Source organism: Oncorhynchus clarkii, chromosome 5 (genome assembly GCF_045791955.1).
Source record: "Oncorhynchus clarkii lewisi isolate Uvic-CL-2024 chromosome 5, UVic_Ocla_1.0, whole genome shotgun sequence".
Taxonomy (NCBI): Eukaryota; Metazoa; Chordata; class Actinopteri; order Salmoniformes; family Salmonidae; genus Oncorhynchus; species Oncorhynchus clarkii.
In genome coordinates, this window is record NC_092151.1 from 59,286,936 (window position 1) to 59,312,348 (window position 25,413).

At 42.8% G+C, this 25,413-nt stretch overlaps 2 protein-coding genes across 2 annotated transcripts; both read right to left on the reverse strand.

Moving 5' to 3' along the window:
* Positions 1-1,246: 1,246 nt before the first annotated feature.
* LOC139409110 (AP-1 complex subunit mu-1) lies at positions 1,247-19,021 on the reverse strand. The gene is made up of 12 exons (XM_071153830.1): positions 18,819-19,021; positions 18,039-18,195; positions 17,650-17,717; positions 17,381-17,511; positions 16,989-17,136; positions 16,662-16,788; positions 16,177-16,319; positions 15,493-15,564; positions 15,192-15,350; positions 14,880-15,005; positions 7,211-7,286; positions 1,247-2,507 (listed from the first exon to the last, which is right to left on the reverse strand). Exons 1-12 carry the CDS (start codon positions 18,858-18,860, stop codon positions 2,485-2,487), a joined length of 1,272 nt encoding a protein of 423 aa, XP_071009931.1. The 5' UTR covers positions 18,861-19,021; the 3' UTR covers positions 1,247-2,484.
* A 658-nt stretch (positions 19,022-19,679) lies between these two features.
* Positions 19,680-25,371, reverse strand: LOC139409113 (family with sequence similarity 32 member A). The gene is made up of 4 exons (XM_071153838.1): positions 25,226-25,371; positions 20,274-20,418; positions 20,080-20,133; positions 19,680-19,954 (listed from the first exon to the last, which is right to left on the reverse strand). Exons 1-4 carry the CDS (start codon positions 25,300-25,302, stop codon positions 19,886-19,888), a joined length of 345 nt encoding a protein of 114 aa, XP_071009939.1. The 5' UTR covers positions 25,303-25,371; the 3' UTR covers positions 19,680-19,885.
* Positions 25,372-25,413: the final 42 nt, after the last annotated feature.

The window sequence follows — 25,413 nt, forward strand, 5'->3', positions numbered from 1 at the left end:
TAAGAATGTGAAATGTCAGAATAGTAGTAGAGAGAATGATTTATTTCAGATTGTATTTCTTTCATCACATTCCTAGTGGGTCAGAGGTTTACTTACACTCTATTAGTATTTGGTAGCATTGCCTTTAAATTGCTTAACTTGGGTCAAACATTTTGGGAAGCCTTCCACAACCTTCCCACAATAAATTGGGTGAATTTTGGCCCATTCCTCCTGACAAGAGCTGGTGTAACGGAGTCAGGTTTGTAGGCCTCCATGCTCGCACACGCTTTTTCAGTTCTGTCCACAAATGTTCTATAAGATTGAGGTCAAGGCTTTGTGATGGCCACTCCAATACCTTGACTTTGTTGTCCTTAAGCCATTTTGCCACAACTCTGGAAGAATGCTTGGGGTCATTGTCCATTTGTGACCAAACTTCCTGACTGATGCCATGAGATGTTGCTTCAATATATCCACATAATTTTCCTACCTCATGGTGCCATCTATTTTGTGAAGTGCAGCAGTCCCTCCTGCAGCAAAGCACCCCCACAACATGATGCTGCCACCCCCGTGCTTCACGGTTGGGATGGTGTTCTTCGGCTTGCAAGCCTCCCCTTTATTCCTCCAAACATAACAATGCTCATTATGGCCAAACAGTTCTATTTTTGATTCATCAGACCAGAGGACATTTCTCCAAAAAGTATGATCTTTGTCCCCATGTGCAGTTGCAAACCGTAGTTTGGCTTTTTATGGCGGTTTTGGAGCAGTGGCTTCTTCCTTGCTGAGCGGCCTTTCAGGTTACGTTGATATAGGACTTGTTTTACTTTGGATATACTTTTGTACCCGTTTCCTCCAGCATCTTCACAAGGTCCTTTGCTGTTGTTCTGGGATTGATTTGGACTTTTTGCACCAAAATACATTACTCTCTAAGAGATAGAACGCTTCTCCTTCCTGAGCGATATGACGGCTGCGTGGTCCCATGGTGTTTATACTTGCGTACTATTTTTTGTACAGATGAACGTGGTACCTTCAGGTGTTTGGAAATTGATCCCAAGTATGAACCAGAATTGAAGAGGTCTACAATTTTTTTTCTGAGGTCTTCGCTTATTTATTTTGATTTTCCCATGATGTCAAGCAGAGGCACTGAGTTTGAAGGTAGGCCTTGAAATACATCCACAGGTACACCTCCAATTGACTCAAATGATGTCAATTAGCCTATCAGAAGCTTCTAAAGCCATGACATCATTTTCTGGAATTTTCCAAGCTGTTTAAAAGGCACAATCCTTACATCATCATCTATCACTCCAGTGTTATTGTTAAATTATAATTATTTGGCCTCCAACACCTATTTATCGCCTTACCTCCCTACTCTTCTACATTTGCACACACTGTACATGGATTTTTCTATTGTGTTATTGCCTGTACGTTTATGTGTAACTCTGTGTTGTTGTTTATATGTCGAACTGCTTTGCTTTATCTTGGCCAGGTTGTAAATGAGAACTTTGTTCAACTTTTTTTTTAGTCACAACAGTCATGTTAATTCCACTGACCAATGTGAGGATAAGAAACCCAAAAACAAATTAAAGACCAAAAAGTCAAATGATTTTTTTTTTTTTTTAAATGAATAAACAGATAATTAGAAAATAATACATCCTTAATAAGCATTCAGGGTTTTATTCTTAAGAGGGTTAATGGTGGCATAAAGGTACTGCAACTTTGGAGTGCTGACACAAACATAAAAACTAATGTGGCACATATTTTATTACAATTTGTCTATTTTAAGTGCTCACTTTGACCTGCATGAATGTACCAATGCACCCCATCTCATAACAGCCACACAGACAATATATATTGAAGAGCTTTTTCAGCCTTGAGTCAGGCTATCACCAAGTAAATGGAACAGAGAAATGAAGAAAGCTGTTTGTCAATTCACATGAACTTCTTATAACACTGTACTGTTTTGTTGGTCACACAACTTAACACCTGAAATTGACCTATGAAACAAAATCTCAAGCATGTAATTTAGATGGAAAAAGGGGAAGTACCTTTTTTCTTTAAAAGGAGTGTCAGTCCCACTCACTTATTTCAGTTTGTAGTGGGCAGGATAGATAGAAGGACAGAAGAGAGAGAAAATAGCAGTGGTACAGATTCAAACCCATGTTGCAGGGGTATATGTGATCTGGAGACAGCAGCTTAGAACCCTGGACCACAGGGAAGTATAGTATCAATAACTGTATTTATTATTTACTGACCTACCTTTGAGTAACTCTAGAAAAATTATACATTTCACTGCTTTTGGAATACAACTGTAACCAAATAAAAGCCTAGATGCAGAATTTTCAGAGGAGTATCATTTTTGTGTTTTGGCACTTAAATTCGAACCAAACTTTAAGATGGAAATGAAAACAAAAATAACAAGACAGTTGACAACAATGGTCCATGACATAGGACTATAGGTAATTATACATCTTGGAAATATATGGGTCGGTCCTTCCTCTGCTACAGCTTCTATTGGGTTCGGAGCTGGTAATCTGGAGAGAAAAAAAAAGTACAATTATCAAACAATTCGCAAACTCCATTTCGCTGACAGTCATACATGAATATTGACGGATCTAGAAACATCGGTTTGGCCATAAAAGCTAAGCGAATGCTTACAGAGAAGTCCTTTCCTAACCCTTCCATCTTGACCTCAAAACACACATAATTCATTAACGTTTTAATATTACTCCAAGAGCCAATCTAAATAAAATGTGATTCGTCTTGTGGGAGTTGTCTCCACCCATTATAAAACTAACAGAAGAAAGACAATAAGTAGAGAAAACTCTTGTTAAAACCAGCAGAACCAGCTCGAGGATAAGTTTCCTTATTTTAGTTCCCTCAGACCAAAGACTGTGTGTTTGTAAGGAGATGTTAAGTTCCTCTGGTGCTATGCTTGGCAGCATGACTCGTAAATAAACATCTTAAATGCACATACATTTACAAATGGGAAGCACACAGCTGTGTGGAGTTTGGTTTCTTCGCTCAAGCCAAGTTCTGACTGCTTATCTGTTCAGGAATCTGAGTTTTGAGTAGAGGTGAGCATGACATCCGCACTCCCTCACACACATAAACAAGTACACAATCTGTTGTGTGTGTGTGAATGTACAGTATGTGTGCGTGTGTGTGGACTGTGCGGACTTCACTTTTGCGACGAGGGCATGCACGCAGCATGGGCCGGATTTAACAAGATCAGTACCGTCTGTTCGTGGAAACCTCTCCAAAATCACACTCTAGCCTAAAGAACACAGCCTCAATTTCTGTAATGATAACAATAAGAAAAAAGAAAAAAAAACACAGTTTGTTATGGAAACAGTGTGGTGTGTGGAACGTTAGACATGGAGTGATGAAACCGCTTGCCCCACAAGCCCAGCGTATCTGGTTTTCATTTGCCTTAAATCATATCTGCTTTAAGAGCAATTAAGTGCAAAGCCTATGGTGGAGCAGTGTTGTTGTGGTTGCTAGGGGGAACCAGAGGCACTTGGAACAATGGTGAACTGAGCCCAATAGTATTGTTACGTGACGTGGGTTTGGAACGCACTACTGACATTTGTAAATCCTTTAACGTGACGGTTCGAGAAATGACGTGCCAATGACGTGCCAAATTTGGTAGTTATGAAGTGTCTAACACAGACACCCACATGTGCCTGCCACACACACACACACACACACACACGCTTTAAATATCATAACATGTTTACTTCTAGTAAAACGCAACGGTTCGCTTTCTAAATGTGGCTCTTCATATTGTTAGTTTGACAGAATGTTTTCATGTGAATAAAACTAAAATACTTTTGACCCCTTCAAAACAACTTTAACAGACCTAATAAAACTTCTAAATACCACTTCTCTGCAATATGACATTTCTTACAAAATATGAGACTTGAACTCTTGAATCCAGTCTACACATCAGTCTAAATTACCCCGACTCGCCTGGAGACCTATTTCTAATTGTAGCGTGCACATGCCATGGGCTAGACAATGGGTCTGGTGGCTTATTTCCCCCCCCCAAGCCTTCTTGAAAATGACTGTCCTCTTAACCATCAAACACATGCTGGTTTCCTATATGGCTTTTGAGTGAGGAGAACATTAAAGGGGTAGAATAAGGCAGCTTAAGTCTTCAGGACTACTTTGTCTGTGGTAATTGATAGGCTGTGTTTACAGACCTTCACTACACGCTCATGGGAGGTCTCTAATTTGGTCCCATGCGCCCCTCTCCCCAGAAATGCACGCGCGCACACACAGAGACGGAGCCAACGCGTGGCTTTGCTGACTCAGGCTCCTGGCCGTGGCACAGTCACACACAGGGACACGCAGATGAGGTGCCATTGGCTCTCCGTGGTCCACAACAAAGTGCTTGTCGGTGCAGGGGTAAAGCCACAGGTCCTTGGGGGTGGCATTACCCTGTCACACCGCTCCTACACTTTCCACCAGTCTTCAACGACAGCCCAGTCCGTGACCTCACCGCCACCAATATGCCAATCAGGACCTCCAGCCACATCAAGGCCCCAAGGGCGCTCTGCAAATAGGACAAGGCTTTTCATTCAGCCTGAAGAAACTGTCAGGCTGCCAAAGGCATCAAGGCCTCTAGTTGGGTTAGGGCCAGTGCTTTATTTCTAGAGCTGTATGGTGTCGTGTATCGCTTCCCCATAAAAGAACACTGGTCCTCTTCAAAAGTGATATGAAACGTGGAATTTGAAGTAATTTGTCTTTCATTGTTTGAGTGAGAGTGAGATGTCACCGTGAGATGTCACCTAGACATAGAATGATTATTATTGACCTTCCCCTTTGAAGGTGTAAACGTTAATAGATGAGGTTAATAAAACCACACAGGGCTACCACGCTTAATATTAAGGATGCCCAATTACATTTCAGCTCTTTTGATGAAATCAATCTCATGAAGATTGAATCGTCAGTTACGGCTCGGGACATCTTTCTGCTAACGTTGCAGCTCTTTTGATCAACAAAATTACATAGGAGGGGAAAAAAAGACACAAAATGGTGGTGCGGTGGAAGTCTGCGGTGGGCCCTGGCAAGGAATCCGTCTGGAAACTGGTGACCAGTTTGGCCACCAGAACCCAGAGCTCATCAGGATGATGCAAGCAGTCAATTCAGGTGGCGTGGGCTAGTCAGTTGGGGCGTTGGGGGTGAACGTGGAAGTAAAACTTGGCAGTGGGCTGAGCACATGAGGTAGCGTACATGAGATATCTTGTCTTCACACCTAGTTTGTAATTGCACCGGTGTGATCCGTGTTGTTTAATTGCCCTGACAGCTTCCATAACATGTCAACTTAAATCTGTTTAATTACAGGGTTGATGAGTGATAATGAAGTTGGATTTTTTTTTAAATTAAAGTTTAGGGGCATTAACTCAAATAAACAAAAAGGCGTAGTATTTGTTTAACCCTAAGCGGAACACACCACACACATGAACATAACAAATACAGATGTATGGAAATGAGGATCTACACCTTCCCTTTTGGCGAGATACAACAGTGCAGTATGATGGCAGCGTTCTTACATTTTTTAGATCTGTGTCAACTAATGAACTCAGTCTATATACAGTACATCTACTGTAAGTGTTCGGCGATCCACCCACGTTAAGGTCTAACCTCCCCAGTATGATATCTATCACCCATACTCAAGACAAGTAATTCAACAGACCCACAGGTCCCTGTTTAATTAGATCCTATCAGAAACATTGTGAGAGGGGCGATGGAAAAAGTATGCTTTCAGTTTCAGCAGTCCTGAATTCCCCTACTCACATGTGCATTCCTAAACCATTCCTTGGCTAAATACACTGGCAATAACCCCGAGACAAAAGGTAAGATAAACATTTAAGAGCAAGGGCGTGCTCATGGAGTCCCTGTGGGCTGCCTACATTCGTCATCCGCTAACCCCAAACGGGATAGGTCACCATCGTTTGGCAAAAGCCTCTCCACCGGCCCGCCCTCCCCTCTAGCTACACTAGCAGGTTCTCTCAGTACTCTGGGACCTCAGCGCTCTCCCCCCCTCCTGGTTTTCTTCCCTTTTTTCACTCTTTTTCAAAAGATAGTATCAATGTCAGCGTTGCAGCATCATTCATAACCGCTTCAGCATGTGTTGGCTTTCGCTCTCCTCGGAGACAATGGAGGTGGAACTCATCTATGTCAGAGGGGATTGAGACAAAATGGAGCCGTAGAATTGCTGGGACTCATATTGTCAAATATCATGATACCGTCGGGTGAGACTGGATCACTGGAGATATTGTTTCTTGTCCGTTGAATCTACTTTTATTGTAGTGAAAATATTGACATGAATTCCATCAGGATCAGCGATTCCGATTTGAGCTAAGCTAGACTTCTACTGTATCTTCAAGCCACACAGGCAGACAACAACAAAACCAGGACCTGGAGTCTGGCCTTGCACGGCGCAGACACCAAAGACTGCTCGGAACAAAAGATTCAACCCCCCGATTGACAAAGTATCAAAACAAACTGTCGGCGAATGCCTTCCTCTGGTTGATATCGGAGGTAATGAATATGTTGGTTGGCTCTGCGGGGGCCGGTGTATAAGTAAGACAGCCATTAGTTGGGGTGTAGTACAGTACGACAGCTGGCCAGCGGCCGCCAAGAACAACGCTATTTCCTGGATGCTCCCTTCCTGCCAATTAGAGTCGGGAGGGGAGGGGCCCCCGTCTCAGACCACCTGCACAGATAACCTGATCAGGGAGAGAGGCCTGGAGGGAGACGGACTGCAGACTGTACTGTAGAGCCTTACAACATGGCACACAGCAGAGGGGAGATCATAGAACCACACAGCACTGCATGAAGCAGGGGAAAATCCAGTGAAGGAAGTTACAGACCACTTGGTAGCAGTGTCCCCTAGACTTATTCCTAGGCAGGGCAAAACGGTCCCTGAAGCAACATTCAGTGCTGCAATTACTAAAACTATTTAAACCAGTAAAAGCCCAAACATTTATGTGAGGGGCAACAGAGCAACGTGGGGGGCCCACCCAGAAGCAGACGAGCAGAGACACGTGGCAGTTCAGACATGCATAGTTCAACACATCGGATTGATGGCAGATGACAGTGCGTTTCATATGCAGATGTTTGGTGGCTGGGACAACGAGAGATCATTATTACAGTGTGGTGGGTTGAGGATCAGTCTTCATTGGGAGGTTTGGTTTTGAAGGGTGTGAATGTCTAGTTTTAGCCTTACCTCCGTTCTGTGTGATGTATCGAACCCATGGCAGAGCCTGGTAGCCACTCTTCTCAATGATCTTCAGGTAGCGCACCTAAAAACAAGAGTGAGCAAACATCACAAAACCTGTCCACCGTCACACCTAGCACAAACAGTGACTAAAGGGAGGAAGCAGTCAAATTCTATAGAATACAAACACTGAGTGGACAAAACATTAGGAACACCTGCTCTTTCCATGACAGACTGACCAGGTGAAAGTTATAATCCCTTATTGATGTCACTTGTTAAATCCACTTCAAATCGGATGCTTACGCCTTGAGACATGGATTGTGTGTGTGTGTGTGTGTGTGTGTATGTGCCATTCAGAGGGTGAATGGGCAAAACAAAATATCTAAGTGTCTTTGAACGGAGTACGGTAGTAGGTGCCAGTCGCACCGGCTTGTGTCAAGAACTGCAACGCTGCTGGGTTTTTCACTCTCAACAGTTTCCCGTGTGTATCAAGGATGGTCCACCACCCAAAGGACATCCAGCCATCTTGACACAACTGTGGGAAGCATTGGAGTCAACATGGGCCAGCATGCCTGTGGAACACTTTCAACACCTTGCAGCATACCCTGACAAATTGAGGCTGCTCTGAAGGTAAAAGGGGGTGCAGCTCAATATTAGGAAGGTGTTCCTAATGTTTTGACATGCATTTCATGTCATTCTGAGCCTGTTTGGAAAACCGGTCAAGTAAAGTACATTGAATATAACAAAATAGGGTTAACTATACATGATACTGTGTTGTTTTTACAAGGAAGATTATTTTTATATTCACCAAATTCACCAAAATACTAAACTTTAACAATGCCAAGTTCCACCCATAAGGTCATACATGCCCTGCAAACAAAGCCAATGTCTGTAGATGATGGGAACTTCTCTCACATTCAAGAGAGAAACGAGCTGGTGGTTAAGAAACTTTTAGATATTAATACAAAATTAGGGAACTGGCACTTCCCAATCCTATGTGAAATGTCATAAATTCTTCACTTGCCCTTCTTGTGAAACTACAACCTATTGAACAAGACCCACCAAGGGCACACATATTGCATAATATTACATAACTGAATTTACCAAATTGAGCCATGTCACATGAGAACACTTTGATAGTAAGCAGAACGCATGACAGGGAGTTAACTACTATTGTCATTAAAATCTCATTATTTATACTGAGGCCTATAAAACAAACAGCATAAATTAACATGCTTATCTCTGTGGTGAGCTTATCAGTGGATTGAGCTGCATATTACCCCATCGTAAAACAGTTCACTATTGTTTCATGGCTGGGCTTTCGTTGAAATGAGGAGAACCTTAAGGCATTCAGAGATCCTAACAGAACAAGAGAGTGGGGGATTAAGCCTTAAATCTTCTCCAGGATAAAACACTTGCAATAACCGCCCAGAGAATTACACTGACAGACAGACTTGACCATGTGTAAATGGCCACAGCACACCGCACCGCAGCCCAGCTCTCTTCACATAAATACTGAGCTTTTTATCAACACCATATGGGAAAGGTGATAGTTTTTGCTTTAGGGAGTGAAACACTTTTACAACAAGGGTACCATGAATCATAACTGGGCCGTAATGAAGAAACCCATGCTTCAACAGGACACCGGCCCTAACAGGCTCCTCAACAAACACCTCTGGGTGTGGGCCGTCTGTCTGGGGGTCCTGATGAAGATGCAACAGGCATGCAGTCGGCCACCCAAAACAGATCCTTCATCTTCCTCTCAGAAAAGGTGTGAACACTGCCGGTACCAGGACACAACCGGCCTCCAAGACACACAAGGTGGTTCTTCTCATAACAGGAAACAAACAGCTTGACAGAGAGGGTTGTTGTGTTCCTCAACAACAACAAAAAAAGGCTACAATCCCGCATGCTGGTGCAAAGGCAACCGAGTTGGATACAAACACATCATTTACTCCACAGAGGTAAATCGGTCTGCTGACCTGATCCATATCAGACTAGCGCTGTATTACGACTGTGCGCTGTACAAATCGCCTCCCATTTAGGCGCACAACGCCTATTTTTCAAGTGTGATTTAAAATCTAAAAAGGGTGTTTGAGGCGGATCCTACACGGCCAATACACAATGCAGAATGAATATGTCTATATGCATATAGGAGGAGGACTGTCTGAACGGTCTCAGAGCTGTGTGTGTGTGTGTGTGTGTGTGTGTGTGTCTGCAGTCTAGACATTGTGAGAACAGGAGAATCTCAGTGCTGGCAGGTCAAGGCTAACACTAGTTAGGTCTAGTGGCTGTCATTGGCAGAACAGGGGTGCTAGCAGGTCAATGCAAGCCAACAAGGACCATCAGAACAACCTGGCGGTTATGTTGACATTCCCTAGCAACCCTCAACTATGCGATCTTCTCATATATAATGACTAAAGATGATAAATTATGTTTTTGTCCAACACATCCATTACATCTGGCCTACATTTATACATCCATACTTTTATCAGCCAGAATCATGCTGAACCTCCTAAGTCTCCTATCCTTGCCTAAAAGTGATATGCTAACTGAGCCAATTCAATATTTCATCGTTTCTATGGTTTTGCCAACAAGACCAAGTCATAGTGAGAAATAGCCTTGATCAAAAGAGATGCAGGAATAGTAGCCACGGGGTGAAACAAGGACAGAGGATTTTTCTCGTCCCGAAGTCTCCAACATTAGTTGACCTGTCTACAACTCTACACAGCCGGGGGTGAAATTGGTAGCTTCTTATTCCTATACTACCAGTTAGTCACAGACCGTAACAAGGTTGGCCGACGTGATGCTGTAATGAACGCAGCTAAATCGAGGTGTAGCCTACTGCTGTGTGTCCAAGTAGTCTGGTGCCTTACCAATTTAGATGTTTGTTGTTCTAAACTACTGTAAGGCCAAAGCAGGCACAAACATTCGCACACATTCGTTCCAAAGTTTGGGGCACAGCCGGACCAAGCTAAGAATGCTATATTTTAAGGACACTCTCTTGAAATAGAGCAGATTTATCTTGGGGATGAATGTGTCCTCAGTGTTGAGGATTTCTCTGAGACGTTAGAGAATGTGAATACCAGACAGTAGTTGTGTAGAACAAGAGGTTTCTCCAGGCAGTCTGGTAGACAATTTACCTTTTCAACAGCCATTTGATTTGATCAGCATGAGGTCAGAGCTTCAATGAACGTTCAAGCGGAACTAGGCAATGAATCCGTCAACCAAGGTCCAACAAACAACTTGCAACTTGTTTGTGAAGTTCTCTTTTGAAATAACTAGGCCCACGGGACAGTTCTACTAACTACTGATAGACGTCTGATAATTTCTGTTTATAACAGAAAGAACAGTTTATTTACATTAAAGGAAGATCAAATGATCATGTGCTTACAAAAATTACAGCAGAGGCACTATCATCAAATCGCATGTGAAATTGATACCACACCGGAAACTTCTGTGATGATGCCTGTGCCAAATACAGTTATCATCTTCATACACAGTACCAGTTAAAAAAAATAATAATTCAGTACATGATACAGACTATGATATATTTACTGTAAATAATGTAGTACATCAGTATTTTGCAGTTGGCCAAGCGTTCTGTTCTGGTGGTTGACTAGGCCTATATGGAGTACATCCCTCTGAGGGGCTGGCGGGCCACGCCACTGTGTCTGAGGGGAGGGGGAACCTGGCTGTAATTATCCCCTGGAGGGGGACAGATGAGCCCTGATGTGGCTTCCCCCCCTACCATCAGCAGGCTATAAAGAAACCAAGCAGCCTATGCCTCTGGAGCAGCCCAAACCGCTCTGGTGGTAAACTTCCCTTTTCTACCTCAGATGGGATATGGCTGGGGGGCTTAATGCACATCTGCCTGTAGGCCTGGCTGGTTGGCGGTGGGGTAAAACACCACTTTGATATACCACGCTGTCTAATCAAGGAGTTGATGATGTGGTGTCCCCCCCCCCTTGGTGCTGTGTGTCGTGTGCAAGAGACCGGGTAGCGTGGAGAGCGTGAGTGTGCAAACACATGGTCACACATGCAGCCAGGCATATGCAGAGGCACGCACCCACAGACACACACACACACACACACACACACACACTGAGCAGTAAGTGGCGTACTCCCTGTAATAAGCCCAGGCTGCATTAATGTTCCCTCAATGCTAGCAGAGATCCTCGGTGGCGTGCGGTGGGCTCCGTTGGAGTGGCCACAGGGGCTCTACACAGTTCAAGAGGCCCTGGAACACCAGCGTAGCAACCTTGGGGTCAGCCAGGGCCACAAAATAGCTCCCCATCAAAACCCCTAAATAGTAGCTTCTAGTAGCTAAAAGTAGCATCTCTGATGAAGGCTCCATTGATCTCTGGTTGAGTGAGTTATTTTGAGGGGCTTCGGTTTACAAGCAACACTTTCCTCAAGGTGCCCCCACTAGGGTTAAATAAGTGTGGCTGTTACGAGTGCATCTTGTAGTGATGATGAAACCTTTCGGAGAACATTCTCTGGTAGAACACTACAACAGGAAGACACTGAATGTCTCTCAGTCGCGCCATTGGATTACGAAATCCATAATTTTCCATTATTGCCAAAACGTCCTCATTTCCAGAGAATTTCAAGCCAAGTGTAATTTAATACTCTGCCTTTCAATTCTGTGTGGGACGCCACTGCAGAATATTGATATGGGAGGAACACCAAAAACGGAGAAAAGCTCTAATTTAGCAGAGCATGTTTGGCTCTAACATTTGGGTAAAGAAATATAAATCGGGCAGATTGTCTAATTTATTAAAACAGTTTGATAGGGAATTTGCATAGAGGGTAAATTGAGATAGAGACCAGATAACATATCCTGTGGCTCTACTGGCAAGACAAGAGGCCTTGTGAACACATGTCATACGCTCGTACAAAAAGAAAGGAAACCAGCCCAACGCACACATAAACCTGCTATGGAAGGTGAGGTAACCACCAGACACCAATGCGGCTTTCCAGCAATGTGACCTGATGTCACCACTGTGAGCTAGCATGGCACATTTACAATACGACACAAAGGAGGTGTAGATAACAGGCTTGAGTTTCTCCTGCTTTACTGACTCTTAACTCAACTTTAATAACCAGTTCCCTGCATCCCCAGAGTTCCTTAATTTGTGTTTAGCCAAATGCATGGCAGTTTAGAGGAGATGTCCCTAGGCAAACTTGAAAATCTAAGCTAGATTGTTACTAATGCTGAACATTTTCTGCGGGTACAGCTCAAAAACACAGTGCTGCAGCACAATGGTATTGGGATTAAGATTATCCAAAAGATCATTCATATTCATCCCGAGAATCCTGGGAAATACTGCAAAAAATCTGAATTTTTTTGTTTACTCGTTTTGCAGAAGGAGTAGCTATTCTTTCTGGAGTCCACAAAGTGCCCATTTAAAGCGTTTAAAACCAAGATATGGTGAAAATGCCAGGGTTCCCCCCCAAATAAGAGGGACGTTGCGACAGCTTGTCAGCGCCACTATGTAAAGATTTCAGAGCAAATGAAACTGATATTTAGTAATGATTGAGTAACTACCTTTGATCGCCAATGACATTGCTGTGAATTGCAAAACAGGCCATTATCATGTTCCTCAAATTCAGTGCGTTTCAGCAGTGGGTCATCTCAACAAAGACTGCACTCAGGACGCACCGAGAGCATGGAGTTGTCGAATCATACAAACAAAAGTCAAATGAACAAAGTTGCTAAGTTTGCTAGATAACATCCAACGAATGACAGAATCTCTCCTACATTTGGCAAAATGGGAGTTCATGATTATACAGATAGCAGATCAGCTCATGAATAACAGGGAGATGAAGAGAGGAAATGTTTTAAAAAGATACCTTAACAGGGACAAACTCTGTTCAAAAAATAAATAATAATAACATCCATATATAGTCTCACACCGTTTGTTGATCACACATTCTCTACCGAAGCTCTCAGATGGGCAGAAAGTAGGAGAAAAGCAGAGGAAATGTTATAGATGTATTTTGACATGCAGAGGCAAAAAAAGGGCTTCGATAATGCAACCTATGGATCATAGAATAAAGTTAGGGTTTTTCGCATGAGACAGGAGTAAGGATTTGGGGTTTCAGTGCAATTGAAGAAAAGCCTAGGCTCTATAACAGGAGAGGATTTCCCCTCGGGCCTCTGATTTTTTAAAAGACTGACAGATGTAGTGTATTGCGCATAGGGGCCTATCAAATGTGTGACTGTCGGAAGTCACAACGAAAGCTCAAAGAGGCACACATTTTTTCCTAGGCTGTACTGTAGGGGTTTCCTGTAGGGTTTACTAACTGCATTCGGGTCGCGTGTGCAGTCCGGCAGTGTCAATTAAGCGTGTGCTTTGAATTTATGGTTACTTTGTGTGAAGTAAATATCCTAGACTCAAGGCTTCCATGCAACAACCTGTTTGGATAATGTGCTATTTTATTTTTTGCTAATCTGCTGCTATACATGTCATGTATTTTGTGGAATTGCAACAATGCCACTAAGGAAAAAAATTATTTCCCGGGTCTTGTCATTTTATTTTTTTTGGGGGGGTAATGTGAAGAGTGTTCCCGGGACAGTCCCAGGATCCCGTTTAACCCCTACAATGGTGTAATGTGTTGACTTCATAGCTTTTGTATTCCTGTATGGAGACTCAAACGGTTTGTTTTAGTGCTGATGTGAGGGTGTGCGTCTCCATAATAAGTTGGCCATGCTCGTTTTTCACCAGGAAACAAAGACCCGAGGCGAGCAAACCCCGCACTGAGCCAACGAAAAGGCTTTCCTTTGATTCTCTGGGCTCTGATGTCATTTCCCTGGTGTCAGATCTGGAAGCAGAGGGCTGAGAGGGAGAACCTGACACTGATCCAGAACACTGCCCGACTTAAATAAGGACCTGAACACTAGTACTCTGCCCCTAATTGTTCTCATCTTAACCAGCCTATCTACTACCTATTGAGCATTCGGTCTGAGTATTATGGGTAGAAACATTTCAATAAAACAGAGCAAAACAAAGTTTGTCTTAAAAGCAGTGAGTTTTTTGGTGCTCCCGAGTGGTGCAGCGGTCTAAGGCACTGCATCTCAGTGCTAGAGGCGTCACTACAGACCCTGGTCCGATCCCGGGCTGTATCACAACCGGCCGTGATGGGGAGTCCCATAGGGCGGCGCACAATTGGCCCAGCGTCGTCTGGGTTAGCCCTCTTTGTAAATAAAATGCGTTCCTTACTGACTTGCCGAGTTAAATTAAATACAAAGTGTGTGGAGCAGTTTATTTTTTGGCAGTTGCCAGATGCTGGTATACAGAACCTGTGCAGAACTATTTGACTGTGTGTACATCCTTCTGAGTGTAGCTTGTCAACGACACCTTAACTCTGTAGTGTAGATATGTTACAGAGAGACCCGCCAGACCAACGCTACAGTGATGTTGTTGTCCCTGTGTTGACTGACAGTCTGTTGTACGGTCTGTATTAAAAACGACAGCAGTTCTACCTACAACAGAACCATGCACACACGACACCAGTCTTTGAAGCAGCAAACCAAGCACACCTCAGGTTCTCAGCAGGAGCAGCCAGACCTCATCTGTGTTACAACAGCGCCATCCTGTGTTAGAATGATTCCCAGTCACAGCAACAAGAGACCCCTGGAGGATAGAAGAGGTACTGCAGTGAGGATGCTCACCTGGATGCCAGAGGTAGTGAAGTAGGGGATCTCAAACTTCACACTGATGGGGGGCTTCCCCTCCTTGTCCTCTGCTTCCACACTTGGCAGACCGAAGTGGGCTCTCATCAGATACTCTTTACCCCCCTGGGACAAGACAAAACAGAGCAAGAGTTAGGATAATGTGGACTTTGTTTTACATAAATGTATCCAGGTCAGTTAAGTGACACATGAGGTCTTTGTGGTTATGATGATGTTCAGACACTCAAAATAACCGCATTTTGAGAACTATGTTCTACGCTAGCATGCAGTCCAGTGTGTTGTTGTGCTCACCGGGAATGACTTGATGGACCAGACAACCTCACTGTTCTCTGGGATCCACTTGACACTGCCCACCGTGGTCTTGAACTTGGGCGAGTCAGCGTCTGTGGGAACTGGAATGTGGATCTCCACGTTGTTGGCAGTGGAGCGCCTCTTGAACTGACTCTTGGCCTTAGACACAAAAAGAGAGGCTAATACATGGCATTTCTGAAGATCATGCTATTTGCATTTATGATAGCTTTGTGGTCAACTATTGATTTGATACTAGAGCATACTGTTAGCTGCTGGGTAACGTTACAGGGCTGGTGTTTACCTTGATCATGTACTCGATCCTGCTGTGGGAGTGTTTCTCTATCACCGACTCTATCCAGATCAGGGGCTTCACCTGGGGACAACACATTTCATAGGCTTAAAAAACAACAACTCATCAATACAACGAAAGGGTTCATTTCTGCATTGACACGTCTTTCCTGCACACGCAAAATGGCATGCCATTATCTCATATGCATAAATAAAATAGCAATTCCTTAAAGCTGAAATCTGCATAAGGTGAAAGAGGGTCACTGTCTGCCCCAGCGCATTTGTTATCGGTTTTGTTTAGTTGATGAAACGGAGAGTAAAAAAATTGCAATAAATACTCTGCTATTCTACTGCTCGTGCACTGATGTGCAATTCCCGAGGGGGAAAAAAACAGTGTTAGTTGTTTGAAGTAACTTCTTAATTGCTTTAATATTGCAAAACGGACGTGGCAGTTTCACCAAGTACCGATTCCAGCTTTAACTTGTACACTTCTAATTGGAGGCCCATCCCATAAAGGGGGCGGTTCCCTGGACAGAGATTAAACCTAGTCTTGGACTAAGAAGCCCTTTCGATGGGGAAGCTTCATGGACAATGTTTATTTTCTTTGTCGAAGACTTCATATCTTTGTAAAAACAAGACCCGTTATGACAAGCCCATCTAATGAAACTGGCCTCCCTCTCTCTCATACAATACCCACGTGTGTGTTGAGGCGGTAGGACATGAGCTCAAACTCTCCATCGGGGGGAATGAAGGAGATGGTACGGTCATTCTCAAAGCGAGACAGACGCACACACTGGTGGAACTTCGTGTCCTCCAGCTCCACTGATTTACTCTTCCCTCCTGTGGTGAGCACAGCGACAGAGAGAGTCAGGGCATGAGAGGATTGTACCTGGTACAAGTACAGTTTTCTGCAAAAAAAATACAAGCTCTGTTAAGAATTTAAATAGATTAGAGGTAAGAGCTGAATCCTAACTTGAAATATGTGCGCACAGCACAGCACACAACTCCAACTTCCTTGCAAATCATACAATGATGCCGATGGGAAATTCTAAGCAAAAGGCTTAGTTAGTGTCTAAAATTTGGGATGAGAATACAGACAGAAACAGCTTTGAAATATGACATGCATTTGTATTTTAACTGAACTGTAACAAATCCAGTGACACACAGTGCAGAGGAACTCACGGCCAGTGTTCTCAAACAGAACTTTATCATTGAGGCCCAGTCGCAGCTCAGGCATCCCTGACAAGAACACACGCATCTTGATGGAGCCCACGATCTCACTGCGCAGCACGTTACCGTTCGCACTGACCTGCAGAGGAGAGAAAGGGGGAAAAGTGTCAAACCGTTTACAACAATTTCAGAAATGCGTCTACGTTCAAAATGGTTGATAGTACTTCAATAAAACACTGAATAATTTTGTCATAGAGAAATAATAAACATTGCAAGCCAAGAATGTATTAGAGGGAGGCGAGTGTTAGACTTAGAACACGACGTGACAAGGCGCCGCACCAGAAGATTAACAGACTCGATGACATCCAGGAAGACTTCATTCTTCCTGTACTTGATGCCCTCTGACCTCCAGGACACAGCGTTGGTGACGGTGGCAGGAGGGCGCGGGCCCCCTGTGTCCAGCTTGTGCCCCTCTTGGGTGATGTACCTACAAACAAACAGAGACAGACCTGGTGAGAGGACAGGACAACAATGACAGGAACTGTCTGTCTGCAGACATACTGGGTGTTTAGGTGAAATGGAAGATAAGCTGGACACAGTATTGTAGGTCACTACTACATTATTAAATCATGTTTAACTTGGAGGAATTTTAAACTGTTTAATGGAAGCTAAACATAGGTTTGTACAGAGAGAGTTTTGTAGACAGAATAAGGGCTAGGTAGGATACTCACTCTTGAAGGATCTTGCTGTCAGTAGTCTGAGGATAGCCAAAGTCCATCAGCTCATCCATCAACTCATAGATGATGACAAAGTTATCTCTGATACTCTCCTCTTCCAACTCTTTAAAATACTCGGAGAAAACCTGCAGAGACAATAGGCTGAGTCTAGATACAACACTTTTTTTTTTTTACCAGTTAACCACCAGTAATACTTATGGGTTATTGGAAAATAAGACTACTGCACACCACACACCATTATAGAAATACTAATTGTAACTCACCTGGATAATTTTGTAGAGGAAAGAGAAGACCAAGGAGACACAGGCATTTTTCTTAGACGTTGCTACAACTGATGGAACATGTGTTAAGGTGAAAAGTTGATGTTGGGCTTTCAACATAAGTCGACTTGTATCTACCTTAAAAAAGGTGGCCAGTTTGAGAACAACTACAAGTGGAATTTGCAAGAAGTGAACCATTGAACTCTCAGCAAGAGAAGTAGTACTTTGACCTGAGCAGTCAAACCAACCATCACTCTCCCTTTTACCCAGAGCAAAATATGGAGGCGTTTCCCATTTCTATTGGGAACCATATATTGGAAAGGAAAAGGAATACTGAGGCAGTAGTCATTCTAATCCCACGTGAGAGGTTGAGTAAGTGGCAGTAAGGATACGGTACAGATTGTTGTGTTTGATCCACATGAAGCGGACCCCTCCGTGGGCCAGGATAGGGGATAAATTGCCCTCCTCCTCTCTGTCCATGAGGATGGGCATAAAGTGCTCAATCTCTGACATGTCCACATCTCCTCTGTAGTTACGACAAACCAGAACCTGGAGCGGTGAAACAAAATCAACAGGAACTTACTTCTCTAGCTGTCTCTCCATCCTACATGGTATGTGCCTCATGATGACATCCTGAACTGGCATCCTGTTTTCATATCTTCAAGTGTCTTTGATATGGAACACAAACATCTACATGGGTCTAAGGGGACTTAGCATTTGAGGCTTCACATAAAGGGTGTTCTCATTCTCAAACAGGCCTTAGGATGGGGGCAAATGTTGGTGATCATGATGACGTCCATGGATGGTCAGGCTTGTGATACTGTTCATAAGGCCACCAGAACCATTATCATAATCATGCAGAATTTGGCCACAATACATTACGTGATTCATTGAACCCAATCTGATCCTAATACCAGTCTAGCTGGGTGGGGTAGATGCTAGCTAAGTAACTAGCTACAATGCATATTATTAATGTCCCGTATCAACATCAAAAGCTAGCCATCTCAAATTCACTATTGTATATTTGTCTTAGAATGCAAAGTAGCTAGCTACATATTGTAACTTGGCCATCAAATTGTGATGCATTAGTAAACATTTTAATGTGAACCATGTTAGATTAAGCTAGCTAACGTTAGCTATTTAGCTAGCTGAGCTCATCACTTTTCTCTTACCTTGCCTTTAAGATCTAACACATACACCGCACTTGCTGACATTTTGCTAGTCCTAACTTACGAGTTGGTACCGGTGAAAAATATTTAGAATATCTAAAACATGCGGCGGTATGGTAGCATCCACCTAGGAGTGCTAGGTGTTACCGGCTAACATCAGAGAGGAAGAAGCGAAGCGAGAGGGTTTACTCCGCCCAAATTTTGTCCACGAAAACAAGACCGCGAAAGTGAGGAACTTTGAATATGAGTGTCGAATTTGGTCATCAAAATAATATAATTGCGAATTTGCTACGTGAGGCTTATTTGATCAAATATACGTTTCGAGATCGATTGTTACGAATAAACTAACGCACGTGGTATTTAAACAACAACAAAACTACTTTATATCAGAGTTCTGCCTGTTGTTGGCATGCGTATCTGACCTTATTAGCTAGAATGGTCCAACCCTTTCGCCTCCTCCCGCCTGCCTTCAACCTTTGAAGACATGTATTTCCATTGTTGGAGCGATTACTCGACTATCTTGTCAATATAATAGAAAACCTTTGCTAATATTTACAATTATATTGCTCTACTTCCGGGAAGCTGTCTGTCTATTCTCAACACAAATATTGCCTTCATACATAATTTGCTACATATTTTTTTTAGATTACAAGTTATGCTAATTGTAATTAATATATTGAGTGACTACACTGTACGCATGTGGTGTTATAAGAGACCACAGCTCAGCCCTCTACTTTACAATAGAAGGCTCTGTAATTGGGCCTGGAAAATGCCACCTGTCGTTTCCCGTTTCAATCTTGACAGCAATGAACTACACACAACCAATACCAATGTAAAAAATGTAAGGTGAATAAATTAGTGAAATTCCAGACAAGGAAAAGTAACTCAGTTTAATTAAATACACATCACAGCATGTCTAATCTAGTATAATTCTATGTATGGAACCAAAATATAGTCACACCAATTACCACATTATAAAATGACTAATGTAGAACAAATGACACAGAATGGGCAAAAAAATAAAAAATTCTAAAGCATATTCTAAAATGAAAATGGTCCAGGATTCCTCTTCATTTGGTCCAGCTGACTTTAGGAATATCATAATGTTCTGTCAGGGTGTCCAGGTGATGGTTGAAATCCTGCAATACAACAAAAATACCTTTGTTTATTGTAAATTCCAGGGGTTTGTAGAACTCAAATCTCCAAGTGTATTTTCTGAATTACAGTAAATTCATGCAGATGTTTTCAAATAATATGGTCTTACCTCAACTCTCCGCTTGTGAGTTTTTTCTGCTTTGTTCAAAATTCTCTCCATTTGCTGAAAGCAACATAAAAAAATTGGGTGTGAATATTGGTATTTGAAACAGGAAGTAGGTAATTTTATCCCATGACTAACATTGTCTCTATTTCAGTGCTAGAACATCAGTAGGACAATACATTTAGGACAATGATTATTACCCTCTTCTCTTGCATCTTGACAAAAGCCATTTGAGCTGGTGTTCTTTTGTCAATGTATCCACTCTTGGTTTCCTCCTCTTCATTTTTATTTGTATTAATTTGCTGCTCCAAACAATGCTTCTTCTCCTTGTTCTTCTTCTTCTTCCTAAAATAGTAAAATAATACCAACAGATGAAGGGTTGTTAGTGAGGAGTTAGCTAGCCTACACCAGCTAGAGCTTTGAGGGAAATACTAGATATGTTTGTTTACTTTTATTTATTTAATTTAACTAGGCAAGTCAGTTGAAAAAAAAAATCTTATTTACAATGATGGCCTACCAAAAGGCCTCCTGCGGGGACTGGGGTTGGGATTAAAAATATATAAATATAGGACACATCACGACAAGAGAGAAAACACAACACTACATAAAAACACAACACTACATAAAAGAGAGACCTAAAACAACAACATAGCAAGGCAGCAACACATGACAACACAGCATGGTAGCAACACAACATGGTACAAACATTATTGGGTACAGACAACAGCACAAAGGGCAAGAAGGTAGAGACCACAATACATCAAGCAAAGCAGCCACAACTGTCAGTAAGAGTGTCCACTATAGAGTCTTTGAATGAAGAGATTGAGATAAAACTGTCCAGTTTGAGTGTTTGTTGCAGCTCATTCCAGTCGCTAGCTGCAGCAAACTGAAAAGAGGAGCGACCCAGGGATGTCTGTGCTTTGGGGACATTTAACAGAATGTGACTGGCAGAACGGGTGTTGTATGTCGGATGAGGGCTGCAGTAGATATCGCAGATAGGAGGGAGTAGGCCTAAGAGGGTTTTATAAATAAGCATCAACCAGTGGGTCTTACGACAGGTATACAGAGATGACCAGTTTACAGAGGAGTATAGAGTCCAGTGATGTGTCCTATAAGGAGCATTGGTGGCAAATCTGATGGCCGAAAGGTTAAGAACATCTAGCCGCTCGAAAGCACCCCTACCTGCCGACCTATAAATTATGTCTCCGTAATCTAGCATCTAGCTGGGGTGAAAGAGGAGCGATTACAATAGAGGAAACCAAGTCTAGATCTAATTTTAGCCTGCAGCTTTGATACAGTGGGGCAAAAAAGTATTTAGTCAGCCACCAATTGTGCAAGTTCTCCCACTTAAAAAGATGATAGGTACACTTCAACTATGACAGACAAAATTAGAAGAAAAAAAATCCAGAAAATCACATTGTAGGATTTTTAATGAATTTATTTGCAAATTATGGTGGAAAATAAGTATTTGGTCACCTACAAACAAGCAAGATTTCTGGCTCTCACAGACCTGTAAGAGGCCTTCTTTAAGAGGCTCCTCTGTCCTCCACTCGTTACCTGTATTAATGGCACCTGTTTGAACTTGTTATCAGTATAAAAGGCACCTGTCCACAACCTCAAACAGTCACACTCCAAACTCTAATATGGCCAAGACCAAAGAGCTGTCAAAGGACACCAGAAACAAAATTGTAGACCTGCACCAGGCTGGGAAGACTGAATCTGCAATTGGTAAGCAGCTTGGTTTGAAGAAATCAACTGTGGGAGCAATTATTAGGAAATGGAAGACATACAAGACCACTGATAATCTCCCTCGATCTGGGGCTCCACGCAAGATCTCACCCCGTGGGGTCAAAATGATCACAAGAACGGTGAGCAAAAATCCCAGAACCACACGGGGGGACCTAGTGAATGACCTGCAGAGAGCTGGGACCAAAGTAACAAAGCCTACCATCAGTAACACACTACGCCGCCAGGGACTCAAATCCTGCAGTGCCAGACGTGTCCCCCTGCTTAAGCCAGTACATGTCCAGGCCCGTCTGAAGTTTGCTAGAGAGCATTTGGATGATCCAGAAGAAGATTGGGAGAATGTCAGATGAAACCAAAATATAACTTTTTGGTAAAAACTCAACTCGTCGTGATTGGAGGACAAAGAATGTTGAGTTGCATCCAAAGAACACCATACCTACTGTGAAGCATGGGGGTGGAAACATCATGCTTTGGGGCTGTTTTTCTGCAAAGGGACCAGGACGACTGATCCACGTAAAGGAAAGAATGAATGGGGCCATGTATCGTGAGATTTTGAGTGAAAACCTCCTTCCATCAGCAAGGGCATTGGAGATTAAACGTGGCTGGGTCTTTCAGCATGACAATGATCCCAAACACACCGCTCGGGCAACGAAGGAGTGGCTTCGTAAGAAGCATTTCAAGGTCCTGGAGTGGTCTAGCCAGTCTCCAGATCTCAACCCCATAGAAAATCTTTGGCGGGAGTTGAAAGTCTGTGTTGCCCAGCAGTAGCCCCAAAACATCACTGCTCTAGAGGAGATCTGCATGGAGGAATAGGCCAAAATACCAGCAATAGTGTGTGAAAACCTTGTGAAGACTTACAGAAAACCTTTGACCTCTGTCATTGCCAACAAAGGGTATATAACAAAGTATTGAGATAAACGTTATTGACCAAATACTTATTTTCCACCATCATTTGCAAATAAATTCATTAAAAATCCTACAATGTGAATTTCTGATTTTTTTGTCTCATTTTGTCTGTCATAGTTGAAGTGTACCTATGATGAAAATTACAGGTCTCGCTCATCTTTTTAAATGGGAGAACTTGCACAATTGGTGGCTGACTAAATCATTTTTTGCCCCACTGTATGTGTTGGGAGAAGGACAGTGTACCATCAAGCCATACTCCCAAGTACTTGTATGAGGTGACTACCTCAAGCTCTAAACCCTCAGAGGTAGTAATCACACCTGTGAGGGGAGGGGCATTCTTCTTACCAAACCACATGACCTTTGTTTTAGAGGTGTTCAGAACAAGGTAAGGGTAGAGAAAGCTTGTTGGACACTAAGAAAGCTTTGTTGTAGAACATTTAACACAAAATCCAGGGAGGGGCCAGCTGAGTATAAGACTATCATCTGCATATAAATGGTCGAGAGAGCTTCCTACTGCCAGAGCTATGATGTTGATGTAAATTGAGAAGAGCGTGGGGCCTAGGATTGAGCCTTGGGGTACTCCCTTGGTGACAGGCAGTGGCTGAGACAGCACATTTGACTTGGAAAAACACTGCACTCTTTGAGAGAGGTAGTTAGCAAACCAGCCCAAAGACCCCTCAGAGACACCAATACTCCTTAGCCTGCCCACAAAAATGGAATGGTCTGCCGTATCAAAAGCTTTGGCCAAGTCAATAGAAATAGCAGCACAACATTGCTTAAAATCAAGGGCAATAGTGACATAATTTAGAACCTTTAAGGTTGCAGTGACACATACTTAACCTGAGTGGAAACCAGATTGCATACCAGAGAGAATACTAGACATCAAGAAAGCCAGTCAGTTAATTATTTACAAGTTCTTCCAACACTTTTGATAAACACGGCAAAATAGAAACAGGCCTATAACAGTTAGGATCAGCTTGATCTCCCCCTTTAAATAAAGGACAAACCATGGCTGCCTTCCAAGCAATGGGAACCTCCCCAGAAAGGAGAGACAGATTAAAACAGGTTGGAGATAGGCTTGGCGATGATAGGGGCAGCAACCTTAAAGAAAAGGTCTAAACCATCTGACCCATGACAAATCAGGACAGGCCGTTTCACTGAGCAGCCATTACAAACACAGGCTGTAAAATAGTAATCACTAAGGTCATTACAGAAAACACCAGACAGATACCTATCAGGATAATTTGTGAGGATAACATCAAGGACATTAGCCTTTTTTTTTGTTTGAAGTCATACCTTGTGGGATTGGTAATAATCTGGCAAAGATTTAGGGAGCCCATTGCTCTAGGACTTGGTCAGGTGGTTTAATTATGTCCCAGTTTAGGTCACCTAGCCGGACAAATTCAGACTTAGTGTAAGGGGCCAGGAGTGAGCTTGAGGCAGGTAGGGTAAAGAACGGTGCTGATGGACTGATGGCCGGTGCACTTAAAAGCTACATACATTTGAGAAGGCTAACACTATGTAACTATTTACAGTGAACAAAATATGATTTAGAGGTTATTAAAAGCTACATACATTCGAGAAGGCTAACACTATGTAACTATTTACAGTGAACAAAATATGATTTAGCTGTTGTTACCATGTGTGATAGTATTTTTTTTTTTTTAAATGTATCCGTTATTTTACCAGGTAAGTTGACTGAGAACACGTTCTCATTTGCAGCAACGACCTGGGGAATAGTTACAGGGGAGAGGAGTGGGATGAATGAGCCAATTGTAAACCGGGGATTATTAGGTGACCGTGATGGTTTGAGGGCCAGATTGGGAATTTAGCCAGGACACCGGGGTTAACCCCCCTACTCTTACAATAAGTGCCATGGGATCTTTAATGATCTCAGAGAGTAAGGACACCCGTTTAACGTCCCATCTCAAAGACGGCACCCTACACAGGGCATTGTCCCCAATCACTGCTCTGGGGCATTGGGATATTTTTTTAGACCAGAGGAAAGAGTGCCTCCTACTGGCCCTCCAACACCACTTCCAGCAGCATCGGGTCTCCCATCCAGGAACTGAACAGGGCCAAAAGTTAGCAAGATGGTTAGTTTAGCTGGCAAAAAAATAAAAATAAACTTTTACAAATTGTAAAGTCTACAAAACGCAGTCCACTCTGTGACATATTCTAGTTTTGGAAACAGAAAACTGCATGGAGATGTTTCATCGATGAGAAAATGTACAGTAATGTCGGACAAAATTAATCTCACTCCTACTTCCGGCCACTGAGCTTCATCTCATCACCATATTTGGCAGTGAGTGGAAACGACAACCGGATGCTTCACATTTTTAAATCTGGTGAAATATCTAGCTCATTGTTCTAGCTGTATTAGCTGGTTTATAGAGACAGAGAGCTAGCTACTTTGCTCCTTTACTCCATTTTAAACATAGTAAGGTGTGGACAATTTTAAGAACACATTGACTTAGTAATAATAACATGAAATACATACTTTTTACCGGCGGAAACAACGCCTAATCCTTTCAGTTTCAGGGAACCTTTCTGGACGGTTGCGTATTGGTCCGACATATTTGTTGTTGATGTAGATTTCGTTCTTCCTCTCTCGCTGTTACGCAGATGAGTTTCATGAATGGTACTCTGTTGCCACCTTTGGCAGAGTACTGTGCGTTCATTCCAGCA

Excerpts from the sequence above, each read along its gene's own strand:
- LOC139409110 (XM_071153830.1), bottom strand. The coding sequence starts at position 18,860 with ATGTCAGCAAGTGCGGTGTATGTGTTAGATCTTAAAGGCAAG. Across the intron at positions 15,006-15,191 it reads GGTCCATCAAGTCATTCCCG|GGGGGTAAAGAGTATCTGAT; the intron begins GTGAGCACAACA and ends GTCTTGTCCCAG. Across the intron at positions 7,287-14,879 it reads TCACTACCTCTGGCATCCAG|GTGCGCTACCTGAAGATCAT; the intron begins GTGAGCATCCTC and ends TCTTGTTTTTAG.
- LOC139409113 (XM_071153838.1), bottom strand. The coding sequence starts at position 25,302 with ATGTCGGACCAATACGCAACCGTCCAGAAAGGTTCCCTGAAACTGAAA. Across the intron at positions 20,419-25,225 it reads GTTGTTTCCGCCGGTAAAAA|GAAGAAGAAGAAGAACAAGG; the intron begins GTATGTATTTCA and ends TTACTATTTTAG. Across the intron at positions 20,134-20,273 it reads TCAAGATGCAAGAGAAGAGG|CAAATGGAGAGAATTTTGAA; the intron begins GTAATAATCATT and ends TGTTGCTTTCAG.